General features: G+C 32.2%; 1 protein-coding gene across 2 annotated transcripts; it reads right to left on the reverse strand.

Moving 5' to 3' along the window:
- Positions 1-399: 399 nt before the first annotated feature.
- Positions 400-13,951, reverse strand: LOC128671321 (putative sodium-dependent multivitamin transporter). 2 transcript variants are annotated; one of them, XM_053747720.1, is made up of 11 exons: positions 13,632-13,951; positions 11,164-11,286; positions 10,405-10,967; positions 10,230-10,326; positions 9,872-10,036; positions 8,316-8,473; positions 6,621-6,825; positions 5,236-5,430; positions 4,505-4,672; positions 3,858-3,912; positions 400-2,982 (listed from the first exon to the last, which is right to left on the reverse strand). In XM_053747720.1, exons 2-10 carry the CDS (start codon positions 11,278-11,280, stop codon positions 3,904-3,906), a joined length of 1,677 nt encoding a protein of 558 aa, XP_053603695.1. In that variant the 5' UTR covers positions 11,281-11,286; positions 13,632-13,951; the 3' UTR covers positions 400-2,982; positions 3,858-3,903. The 2 variants fall into 2 exon arrangements, with proteins under 2 accessions (XP_053603695.1, XP_053603694.1); XM_053747719.2 differs by lacking the exon at positions 3,858-3,912 and having other exon boundaries at positions 13,632-13,950.

Consider the following 13,951-nt stretch of genomic DNA (forward strand, 5'->3'; position numbering starts at 1 on the left):
CTTTATATCTAGCAGCGCATACGTACTTGAATGAGAAGTTTAATTTTAATGCTGTAATAGTTAGGTTGGCGTGATCGGTAAGTATTTATGAGTCAGATCAGAGGTCAGTGTGATTAAATAATGATTAAATAAAATAATAAAAGTTATAGTAGATGAAATGTTATCAATTATCACAAGATTCTATACTGCGGTTTAAATAAACACTTGACGTTATGGTATGTTTTGTTACGTTACATATACATAAGTATACCTACATAAAAACCTTTTTTTTAATTGATAATGATGAACGTAGAGTAGTTCATCATTATCATCAATTCAATCGCTTCACTTTTTTTTCAATCAGAAACGATCATTATTAAATAACTATTAAGAACCAGGAATGTAAATAAAAGAAAAGAGTGTTTTAAAGAAAATATATTTATTGAAAAAAATAACAAACACTGTTTATATGTAACTGGTAAATACTATGTTGTAAAATGCCTAGTCACTACATTCTCACGGTACCCGTATAACAATTCTGGTCAATATATTAGGTATATCGATTGATCTAGTGATATGAAATGATGATTCGTTCGACCCATTAATTATCGTTCCACATAAAAAAATCTGTTCTGTAACAATATGTATTCTTAATCTCGAAATTATGTAATTTTGTATAGCATTTTGGTGTGCTTCCTTCGTTCATAAATTACATCATTCAGATACTTGAAAGTATATTGCTAGGGAAGAGCAAATATTTTTTATTTGGAATAATGAAAAATGGTTAGACGAGAAATAATTCGAAATTGTATAAAGACATGGCAGTTTCATTTGTATTACTTGCATAATATAATTATTTACGTCATACATTTGTCTTTTAAAAAAATAGTAGTATAAATACACTTCTAACATTCTAAATTAATATATATAAATTACTAAATTTAACTACTTACTCACTTTATTTTTCAACAACCATATTTATTTTAAAAGACATAATAAAACAATAGTGCACGTATTCAAAATACATCAACTAAATAATATTATAAAAATAAAAAATATTGAATCGTATGTTCTTCGAAGTGAATACATATATGTACTTATTTTAAATTATAAAGTGTTTGACAATTCTAAAAATTAGCACAGCCCAAAAAATATTCGTTTATGGTTTCCACATAACTAACTTTTTTTTAAATAATAAACTCCAACTTGGATAAACATATAGTCTTTGAAATAAAAATAATAACTGAGAAGTCGAATATATATAAAAATGACGTTCGGTTAATTTACATTTAATTGACTTAGGACTTACATATAATTGGTAATAAATTGTAATCAATGATATTTATACACATTTCTAAACTTGCGCGTTGTAAGATTATATATTAAATTATATATTAAACGATTATATATTATACTTTTTAAAATTAATAATGGGAAATAAAAAAGGTATGTGCGCGTTTAATACCTGTCGGTTAATATATATTTATACACATTACTCGAGCTAATAAATAATTTTCTTATAACAATATTGTGATTGTATAAGTTGTACATATCATTGCGTCAGTGACACTACAAACAACCACACAAATTGCTACTAAGCAATAGTTTGTAGGTCTTTATAAAAATGGAAGCCACTTCATCATTAATTTAGAAAATAGTATTTCATTCGTATAATGCCAATAAGTGCTTTTGTGCAAAACAGATACTGATATTAGCTCATGTGCATTATTCGAATATTTTTCATATTATTATTTAAGTCATTTTACTAAGTATAATTTACAGGCACACCTTTTACAGTTATGTTCATAAAGTACATCGTATTATTGTCCCGTTAGGTAAGTAAGCATATAATTCTTGATTTATGACATTACTTGTATTTACGGATGAATACATCCCTTGTAGTATTGGTTTTACTTATATCGAAATTGATTATCATTGCATAACATAAAAATCCTTATTAAGTATTTTTCTCATTTAAAAAAATTATAAATCGGTGTTGTTCGATCTACACTGATGTTCGATTTTTAAGGCATCCAAAGTCTGTGTATAAATTTTTCTGGTTTAGTTTCAAAATTTTCTAGTCATTCTCTATCTAAGATGCAATTTACTTGATTTAGCTTTCAACTTCAGATTAGCAAGTATGAATATGTTAGTTATTATTCCTTTAATATATCTATTTTTGTTTTACATTTTTCGCTATTTAGGTTAAAATATTGTGAAATTTACAACAGTGTTGCTCTCACTAAATAAAATAACAAATTCTTTTTTTCTCACTAACGACGACATTTTCCACCACAAATAAAACAAAGAGACAAAAATTTGTTTACTACGATTTTCTGAGAATTTCTTTCCCAACATTATTATATTTAAATGTGCAATGATTTGTAGAGAAAATAGTCTCTGCAATAATACTGCTTGAAATTGCATGATATTTTATGAATTTGAATTCATATTTTATGAATTAAGTACATATAAGCAAAACAAAGCCTATTATGAGACTGGCAAGAATATCCAAATAAATGAATGAGATCAGTAGGAACAGACACACACGCAATCACGTGTTACGTGTTTTATGTTTCATGGTAGCCCCAAAGCTAAAGACATAGAAGCGCATGTCGTTATGCTCATGTCGTAGCACGTAACTGCGTCCACACGTTCTCTAATTTTTTACACGTTATGGCAAAAAGAGGCAGCATGTGGACGTTGGCAATGTACTAAATGTTTATATGTTTCGTCGTAGGCCTTCTGGGTTATAAATTCGTGTTTGTGTTGTTGGTGTATTACATGAATTCGTCAGTGCACCTTGAAGTTACACCTTAGATTCCAGAGTTTGAAACATTCGAATAAGTACTGTGCGATCATCTCTAGCAAATCATATAATTAATTATTAGGTGTAAAATATTTCTTTTGTAGTACATGTAACAAATGAAGTATATTATTCCATTGTCTATTTGCAGAATCTGAATTTCAATCCTGTATTCCGTTGTATTTCAGAAGTTCGCACTGTGAAAAATAATTTATTATTATTATCGAGGCAGGTACCGGACGTACGTCAAACCAATATGTGAAAAAGAATAATATGAACATGCAATAAAAAAAAATTGTGTAATTGTAATATTAACTGCGTAACAGATCACTGTCATCTGAGCCTTTTCCCGGCGGAATACCGCCGCATGGAGCCGAACACGGGAGCCGAAGGTCCGCCAACTGCGTAACGTTAAATAAAAAAGACACGCGACTCTAATGAATTCTTTTCAAACAATTTTGTTTTCCTTACGCCATTTTTCATGGCATTTACCAGAGTATTAAGGGACAGGTGGGTATTTATAAACTTTTAACGGCGTTTCCATCTGTCTTCCTGGTTGCTAGAATGCGGCAGTGGGCAAGGGACAGGGCTACTGCGTAAAGCTATATTTATATTACACGTAACACGACATTTTTAAAAAGCTACTTATACATAATAAACGCAACCATTAGGCGTGAATAAAATTTCGTAATTGTTGAAATTTCGATGGTCCATTTCGTCAAGATTATTTAAATACCATTTATTCTTACAGTTTCATTTCACAATTTAAAAAAAACTCAATTTTCGTGTAGCAGTGCAAACCATTATAAAACCAAGCAACATAAGATTCTTAGTCAAAGATAGTTCCAGAAAATAATAACTTAATAACTTTAGTTAGAAGTAGTTTTTTATAGATATTCAGATTAAGACCAAAGTACTTAAAGCAAGACAAATCGGTCGATATACATAAGAAAATAAAAGAAGTATTGATAGATTAAGGAAAATCAGGATATCATCCAGAGAGCACCAAAAAAGTATTATACAAGGCGTACAATTTATTTTAGATATATAAAGAAATAAGCAGTTTACCCACCTGTTGTAGAGTCATTGCTATCTACAGAGCAGCATCAAGCGTCTATTTACTCCATCTAAAAATAAACTATGCATTGCAAAGCATGTTGAACTATGAAATGAGGTTAGTATATGGAAAAGATTAAAGTTTATTTACTTAGCATGCTTAAAGATATTCCTATATAATTCAAATATCTAAATTAGTTTATTTTTTATAATTATAAAATAAGGACCTGATTCTGATTTCTCGTAATAGGTACCTAAATACGACAGGTGAAAAACATACTTATTTGAAAAGCTGATATCAATGTACTCTTGTTATCAGCCTTTCAAATAAATTTCGCAATAATCCACTTCTAGTAGGCAAACTTGCGTTTCAATTTTTTGTTATACATTCATTATTCGAAACAAATTTCTATATCTCTGCCATGTTTTAGGTTACGATGGAGAGGAAGTCTAGATCTAATAGTGCTCCCACACAGCACGTTGCAAAATATTAGGTAACACTCATTGTCTTTGTAACACTTTTAAGTAACAATGTAAAAGAAAAGAGACGAAAAATGTTATCTAACATTTTAGCACCTTTGCTCCCAAAAACAAAGATAGTAGAAAATATACGAACTACCCCAGCAAACCACGCATGCCACAGACATCAATTCACCCTATTACCTGGACAGCGGGCTTTTCCTTCTCGGCCTTTCTTTTTAAGATCCTGGCGAGGGGAGGAGTGAACAATGCAGGGTCCGGATATTTGCGGCCATCCTTCTCCCAAGGTTGTTGCTGTCTCCACGCCAGTGAGATGACAGTGCCCACTATCATCACCCATAAGAAGCCGATCTGTAGAGTTTAAATATAACGAATATAGGCCAGGGTGAGGAAAAAAATAGATTTCTTTACCTCGCTTGCTTGCTTTGGTTTGTTACGGGTTCATTTTGTTCATAGGTTATCTTGTGTTGTGTTTTAGCATATTTACCAAATTTTTCGCTTTGAATAAACATTAGGTTACATCTAGGTGTTACCAACTATGACCCACTTCAGGGTTTAGCCGTAACATGTCTTCGTAAATCGATCGATACACACTCCAACTTTCTTGGTATTATTAATGTAGGTAGTAGCTTTATCATTGCCGTCATCATTTCAAATACAAGTTAATTAATCAACCAGATTGCAGGTTTCCTCGACATATTTTCCTTCACTGGAAGCAGTGGTGGTCCATGAAAACTTATTTAAGATCCTCAGATTAGTATACAAACTCATGCGGCACGAGTGGAATACGAACCTGGACGTTTCGGTTCACAGACGGACGTCTTAACCATTACACTAACACAGGATAAGTTATACTAACACAATAGATGTTTGTTATCTAGAAAAAATAATATTGAATTTAATTGATGACTCACAGTGCCAGTCCACTGGTAGGACACCCGGTACATATAAAAGTAGGCACTAGGGTCGACTTCGACTGGCTCTATGATGGTGCCGTTGACCCCACAGCCTACAGTACTGAGAGGCAACTTCGGGATCGGTGGCCGCGGGCCACCAAAGCTGACCCACAGAGTCACAGCCATGCCACTGATTAGAGATATACACGCCGCCTGGAATAAAAAAAAAATTGACAATTCAATTCCGAAATTGACCTGCGTGGGTTATGGTCAGGTCGTGGCCATGGTAAATTGGGCCCCCGTAGTGAAAACATTAAAATGGCTGATGATGATAATGTAACAGGATTCATATAGAATAAAGCATCATTTAGGTGTATTAGCACTAGAAGTGCCTAAGTGATGCTTTATATATTACTTAATATTGCCAAATAACTATATAAGGATATGAAAGTTAATATCAATGAGTAAGTAGACATGTCATATAGTGTTAGTTTATAAGATTGATATAAATTAAAATTAAGACTACGATTGCGTGCCGTAATGGGATCGGAATTAAAATTTACTTTTTATAAAAAAATATGAAAAAAGAAAACTCCGACGAGCAGATAGTTTATCATCATTTTGTATTTATTTATTCAATCATTATCAATCAATCATATAATATTAGATGTCTCAATTACAAATGCAAATGTATACTTTTATATAAAACACAACACCTAGACCCCACTTCGCTCGGTCAATGTCACGCAACTTTTTTTAGTTCAACTCAACATACTAACATAGCTGGAAATTGTAAAAATACCATGAATTTGCTATTAAAAAATTGAGAAAAGAAGAGATTGGAATAAAGAAGGCTTGTGCACAGGGCCTGAGCAACCCTTGGCATAGGGGGCTCTGAAATCGTAAATCTTTAACACTGTATATCTAACACTAAATGATACTTAATTGTGTAAGGGTGCGCTATCACAATTAGTCTAAGATGGTCAGAACTCATGATCTGGCCATAATCGTCAGCAGCAGCTACGACAAGACGTTCTCTCCAAGGTCAACTAGCATAGCACGGCCAATGATCCATCGGTCAATAGCCTTCCAATGATATAAGCTATGAAGTTCAATTTATCTTGTCTAAAAATTTTTTAACTTTCCATTTAGTCCTTTAATAGAACAGATTTTATGTTAACTCAGTAACATATTAAGATAATCTTTAGTAGATATTTTTTACATAATATTTATCTATAGTTTATTACGTTTCACGTTAGAAATATCATTGTTCAAACTGTGTATGTGGCCACGCTGATCGTTCTGTCGTTGGCCTCGTTCAAGCCCACCATAGTGTAGGATGTGGGGCAGTTGGGATAGAACAGATTTTCTTAGTGAACATCTCATTATTTGTTACATCTTACCAGTTCATTGGCGTACGTGGTGAACATGCCAAGCGTGAACACTCCAAGCAGGGGTCCTCCGACGGCTCCGAAGATGGTCAGCGCGGCCTGCAGGACTCCGCCCAGGTACTCAGCGAGGAAAGCCAGGCCTAGGAACACCAGGCCGTATACGCACGCGATGATTTTGGTCAGCCAAGCAATATACGCTTGACGGACTGTGAACCACCTTGAAAAATCAAAATATAAATTATAAGCGATCCGGCCCGGTTCGCATTAATAAAATAATAATAGTTAAAACTGCATCAATATCCGTTGCGTGATTTAAAAAAGAAAGCTTAAAACAGAGAAAGGCAAGGGGCGAATTTGTTTAATACCAAATCTAAGTAGTGATTTTCTATTCTTTCTCAAACACTTTTATTGGTGTCGAAACCTTTACTCTAATTTTTCTGTGGAAGTGATTTAGCGAAAAGAGACTAAAGTCAGAAGCGTGCTCTATTCGTATTTTATTTGACCAATAAATCGCTGTGGTAGTGTGGTCGTCAAACATTACCAGATGTCATATGTGAGACTACTGGGACGGGGCACTACTTTTTATTTAAGAAATAATCATATAAGGCGTCTATTGTGATTTGGTGACATGAGTTTAAAGTTTTCCTTTTAGGTAAGTACTTTAGACAGCAGTTGATATTGATATATTAATACGGACGAATTTTATTCACTTTCGTTTCCTTGTATTATCGTAGTGGGCATAGCAATTGAACCAAAAGCTGGATGGGAAAATACAATGAGCCAGGCACTTTAATATAGATTTAGATAAACATTACATATTTTGATAACAAGATTACACGATTTGTCTGTAAGTATGGTAATAACGATATGGTTTTAGAGGCATAACAAGTTGCCGTTTACCTTTTCTACAAATACGACTAAAAATTACTGTAAATTCGTCAGTTTTGATGATTTTATATAGGTATACATTTTTTTTGCAAATGGAAGAATCACCTGAAAGATCCACTATCTTTCAACGCTATCAGATTACTACTAGTAGGTGAATCTTTTGTCGTACGATGTGCGGGTCGCTTCGTCGTCGCTTCAACTGTGGACTTTGTACTGAGATTGAGCCATGAACAAAGTACACATAACCAATTTCATGCATTCCATTATGGAACATGCGAGTATTATACCGTTAATTGATAGTCGAATCATTTATACACCGCCTTTTTTCGCATATAAAATCGATATCTTTGTAAAAATTACGTGCTTAATCCATTTTGCATGAGAATTTAATTCAACCATAGATTAGAGACGGATTTTATGTATTCTGAGAATTCAAATAACGCGTTTTGATAGCAATAATAATAAAATAATTATTGCTATTAAATGCGTGAAAATGGTGATAAAAAACAATTTTATCACCATACTATAATAGCTATTTGAATGATATAGTTCTAGTCTAGACACATTACTTTGATATTGTAATCATAGGTGAATTAAAAATACCTGAGTCTCGTCATTTATAAAAAGAAATCAAGATTTCTTACCTTTTCGGAAAGCTTGCAAATACAAATGATAAATAGGTAAATAGGGTAAGAGTTCTTAAAACACTTCAATAATTTTGTTTAAAAATTTTCAAATACAACATACAACCCAGTCCATAACTGCAATTAAATTCATTTCTTAAAACAAATCCATTTGATCACTAAAGAAACTGGTTACCTGCTAACATAGTCTGTGAGGGTGACAGCTGCCAGGGAGTTGCAAGCCGAAGATATTGTGGACAGAGAGGCACTGAAGATGCCTGCTACGAAGAGCCCTGACAACCCTGGGTATTGTCTCATCGCGTCCACCACGTAGTAAGGCATCAACTGATCGTTCTGATGATTAGTTAAAATGTTACATTACATATTCATCATTATCATTTCAGTCAAAAACAAAGCAGATTTATTTAGAAATTACAACTTCAAGGCATCGATCTTCAAAGGCACTTTTTCAGGTCTTTTAAATGATATATATATAATATTTTTCAAAAACTTATTCATCATCATCTGTTTGTCTGGTCATAGGAAGTCTGCTACTGGACATAGGCCTCCCTGAATAATTTCAAATTTACCAATCCTTCATTCACAGCGACCTTGATTAGTAAAGTTCATCCCACCTCTGATAGGTAGATATCAAATTGATATGTTGTGGTATGATTTTCTGAAGTATGAGCCATGCATGGGCATAACCCATGTTGATAATTTTTTTAACAGTAAATACACATATAGTATCATGAAAAACACGAGATAATACATTATTTGGTCACCTTTTGCGTGATTGATCATAGCGGATGTTAACCATCACTATCGTAGCCACCGAGTTCCATGCTTTATTTATTTGATTTTCTTGTCTTCGCTTTGTCTAACAAGTTGTTTGCATTCATGTTTTTATCTGTTTATCGATGTGCCATTGTGCGTGATGTACCAACGGAAGACCAACGCATGTTGCCTTATATCTCAAAACAATCTTAGATGCTAAGTTGAGAATTATCTCAGGAATCTATTTTATTATTGTTTTGTCGTGTGTCACATGTTTTGGTTCGGTAAATAGGTATCGGTTTATTTTTTAGGTTGAATCTAAATAATGTGACAGCGGAACCATTTTAGCATATTTGACCTGAAGCTAGCCTGATGTAGGATAGATGAGGACTATGGTGGCACTCACAAACTCAAAAAATATATTATTCTCTTTCTTTTGAAGATCCCTAATTAGTAGGTTACGAAAAACTTTGAAGTGGGGTGGGAATCAAAAATCTTAGCGGTTCACAAGATAAAAGAGGGAGGAGGTGCAAAAAAATAATAGACAAGGACTTATATTCCGAATAATTTCGCTTAGAGATATTTATCTCTTGATCTCACACTTTGATTTTAAAATGAACTTGCACTATTTTTAAATTAACATTGCTTTATCATTCAGTCTTTTTATTATTTTTAGTTGCATGATGGTAATGAAGAGAAATGTATATTTAAGAACAAGATAAACTTGTTATTGAAAATAGATTGTTTAGAAATTATTTTAGATCGTAGACAAAATAAATTAAGAAATTACTCAATCTAGTATTCCAGTTCAAAATATAGCTGAGCTGGTTGCCTTTGCGAATGTCATGCGATTTTCCATTAATATTAGATTCATTTAAAATTAGGTATTTTTCAGTTTAAGCATAAAATGTAAATGTGTTTTTTTATAGTCGAATAAAGTGTTTCTATCTTCAAGTAATTCATTCATAGACTTACAGAAGTAATCATCCCATTACTGAGGGGGTCACAGTCCCTGTACACTGCGTAGATGGCCAGGCCGCTGATGCATGTGCAGATGCTGAGAATAGAGAGCACTGGCCAGCTCCACCACAGGCACCACTGCGATCTATCCAGTGTGCTCACAGTCAACAGTCTTTGGACCTACAAAAGGTTATACAAATGTATCACGTAAAATTATCTCATAGTTGGTAGATTGAATAGTAGCGAGACTCAAATCAATAATTGACAACCAATTTAAAAATAGATAGTTTCGTCGAAGCAAATCATGCATTTAATCAATTTTGATGTCTAACTACATTATATACACTACTATAGCATCAGAGATATAAGTTACCTGAGTATGATTAACAGCGTATAACGATACATATGTTACCATACCACCAATAATGAGAGACCACCATGTATGTCTCTCGGTCGGATCGACGCTGAAACTAATAAAATATAGGTTAATATATACTCCTATCAAGACATAAAATGTTACGGAAAAATATTCAAAATGTTCAACTTACTTGTTGAAATTAAGGCGTCCACCCTCTGCTGCTTTTACAAATATTTGACCAAATCCTCCAAGTTCAATAGAACTAAATACAACAACACTGAATACAGCAGCAAACATTAACAAGGATTGTAAGAGATCTGTAAATAATACTGCTTTCATGCCTCCTAAAGTAGAATAGAAGGTGCATACTAATCCGACTACTAATATTGATATTAATTTATCTAAGCCGGTAACTGCTTCTAGAACTATAGCTGGGGCATACAGAACTATTCCATTGTATAACAACATTTGTAATGTGTACGTTAATGAAGCAACCATTCTTATTTTAGGCCCGAATCGCAACTCTAAGTATTCGTAAGTGCTGGTTTTTTGTAGTCCAAAGAATACTGGGAGGTAAAGTCTGGTACAGATGGGAGTTGCGATGCCGTAGGATATGTTGATGATGATAAAGATCATTCCATAGTAGTAGTTCTCAGCGGAGACTCCTAGTAGAGTGATGGCTGACATGAAAGAAGCCATGAGGGAGACAGCGACTGGGAATACAGCCATGTTGCGGTCTGCGAGGAGGTATTCCTGCAAAAGAGATTTAAATATGATTAAGAAATACAAAAGACAGTAAAATTTATATTCAATGTGACTGTACATTTACGTATATCAAGAACTTAAATCATGCTTAATAGAAAATTTATATGTACGGCAAAATAAAGCCGCTCATTCCACGAGGCTGTTCTGAACTAGGTCGAGTTTTAATTAATTAAAGAAGATTAACCTCATTGGTTTTCTGTTTCCCGCCACTGAATCGGAAGTATACGCCGATCGCCGTGGACGCGACCATCGTTGTGGCCATAATGATGTAGTCCCATACTCCAAACACCGTCCCTTCCATTTTGTACTGAATTTAAATAAACAGGATTTGTATTTATCATGAAATTAAGACACATGCAAGGTTAGAGTACGTTAGAGTAGAATACCTTGTTCATGTAAAATATGTTTTTATGAATAAAAAAAACATATTTATAGACGTAAAATTGGACAAATACGTACAATTACAAAGTCCTTTTAGACATTTTATCTCAAAGTTATCAATGTGTAATCTCTATCTTAGAACAAATATATGACAAATTTTATTGCTACCAGCACCTACTATCATTAAATATATTACAACCGGTAACTTCAAATATAATTTAAATTTTACAATATATATATAAATTGTATTATAATTATTGACAATTTTAAATAATATTTAAAGCTGATCATGCTGATTTGCAAAATAATAAACATTCTGCCAAATTTCAGATAGATATTTCAAGTTATTATATTAAGTAGATTTTAAACATCAGCCAAATTATTACATACTTTCATACCGTAAAACGAAGAAGCGCGGGGGATCAAAGAGGAAATAAATTACTTTGATCCACCAGTGAATCCATCAAATTGGAATGAATAGAATGTTACAACTTAAAAAAACATATATTGTGAATCCGTATTACCTTCCGCCACAGACCACTCGTGTCTGAGCGTTCTTTGTAATACCTCAACTGGAAGAACAAATGCCAAAAAATACTATCAACATATATTTCATGCTAAAAGTTTATCATGAAAATACTAAATTGCAATCGATTTAATGTGCTATTGCTTTGGATTACCTGACGTATTCTGCTAAATTAGCATTATAAAGTGCATATAATAGCATAAGCATGCATATTAATTATTCGATAAAAAATAATGTCATAAAATTGTTAAGGATCAATATAATTTATAAGCTGCAATCTGCGGTAATTATTAAAAAAATCTTTTTATGCACAATATCGTCATCTACTTTATCGAAGCGACTTTCAGACTTTTTGATCAAATCCTACAGAAATACATATACATACTATATATATTATTCCAAGGTATCAGCTAACATAGTAGCAAATTTCATAAAAATTGTCTTAGCCGTTTGAGCGTGAAGAATAACTAACACACTCACAAATTTTCATCTTTATAAATTTAGTTGGATTTAATAATACTATTTTTGATATGACAAACATCGATAGATTAAATTGGTGGCAAACACTTAACGTACATAGGTAATAAATATATTATATTTAACCATAAGAACCGGTCTAATGGGGGTCATACTCCTAAGAGGAAACTATCGCGTCTTTACTGGCCGAAACGTGTGATTTTCGGAAACATCAAATATTTTTTATCAAACCAAATAACAATTAAACTTATTCTTAGATATTTCAATAATTACAATAATACTAGACTCATTTTATTGATGTCTGAATAAAATATACCTCCGCAACAGTCAGTTTATCTTTGTGTAATATTAGTGGATTTTGGCGTGAACAAAACGCTTTCGCGTGGGCAATATTTGTTTAGATGGAATTCTTCGAATAAAAGGTGTGAACGTACTATCAACTCTTTCCTATGATTATGAACAAGTTTTGGACGTAATATTTTTCATTGACTGTAATCTGTTATTTTTCCATAATAAGTTTATTGTAGTGTAAAAATACAACAAAACTTTAAAATATTCCAAACAACGCGTTACCGTAGCCGCTTAGAATCATTATTATTACACATTATCAATAATATATTTGCAAATGTTTTTTTTTATTTATTTCAGTACATTACATACATTTCACAGGTACATCAAATTACGACACAATAAATTAAAATACACTAAAATTATCTAATTGTTATATTATTTATGGTAAATATGTTATTTTTCATTTTTTTATATCTGTCAAAAATGTCATACGTCTTGGTAAAATAATTTAGATGGGTAAGCAGATACGTATACCTATAAAAAATAAACTTTGTCTGCATGTAACGGTAGAGCTGCTTATAGGCCAACCAACTTTGTGTTTAAATGATGCCTAAGTACCTACTAAAAATTATCAATGAAGTATGTATTGTTATATATTTTTTTAATTAACTATTATAAATTTATGATAGTTATAAAAGTACATTGTATAAATATAGTCTTTAAATAAAAAATAACTACATAAAAACAAAATGGCAAGCATATAAGTACGCATGTAAATTTTTAAACACTTCAAATTTCAAGTAACTAAAACTATACTAAATAAATATAGAATTTAAATAATAAATTATTTAGGTAGTCTGATCCTTTTTATAATACAATACATCCAAATGCTGCCATTATTTACGAATCAATTTATGAAATAAAAAAGAAAATTAATACATATCTAATAATAAATTAAATTTTAAATATTCACTCACCAATTGTTCACAGTCACAGAAAAAAAATATTAAGTAATTCCCGGTAACACTCTTCTAAATTAATTTTCGCACTTTAAGTTCCGTTTAAGTGTAAAATTTAAACCAAATACTATACGAGTGTTAAAGAAGAAGCTAACCTTAGTAACAACCTTAAACTAAGACCTGATAATCGGAGAGTTTAGTGAAAAAAAGTAAGTGAATCTTTAAACACACTCCATCATTGATGAAAACAACTAAATGACTGATCAGCTGAACTTGAATTTCGTCATTCATTCACTGAATGAACGATAGCGATGATTTTACATCCACACATTTCTCGT

The sequence above is a fragment of the Plodia interpunctella genome, chromosome 7 (assembly GCF_027563975.2).
Source record: "Plodia interpunctella isolate USDA-ARS_2022_Savannah chromosome 7, ilPloInte3.2, whole genome shotgun sequence".
Lineage (NCBI taxonomy): Eukaryota > Metazoa > Arthropoda > Insecta > Lepidoptera > Pyralidae > Plodia > Plodia interpunctella.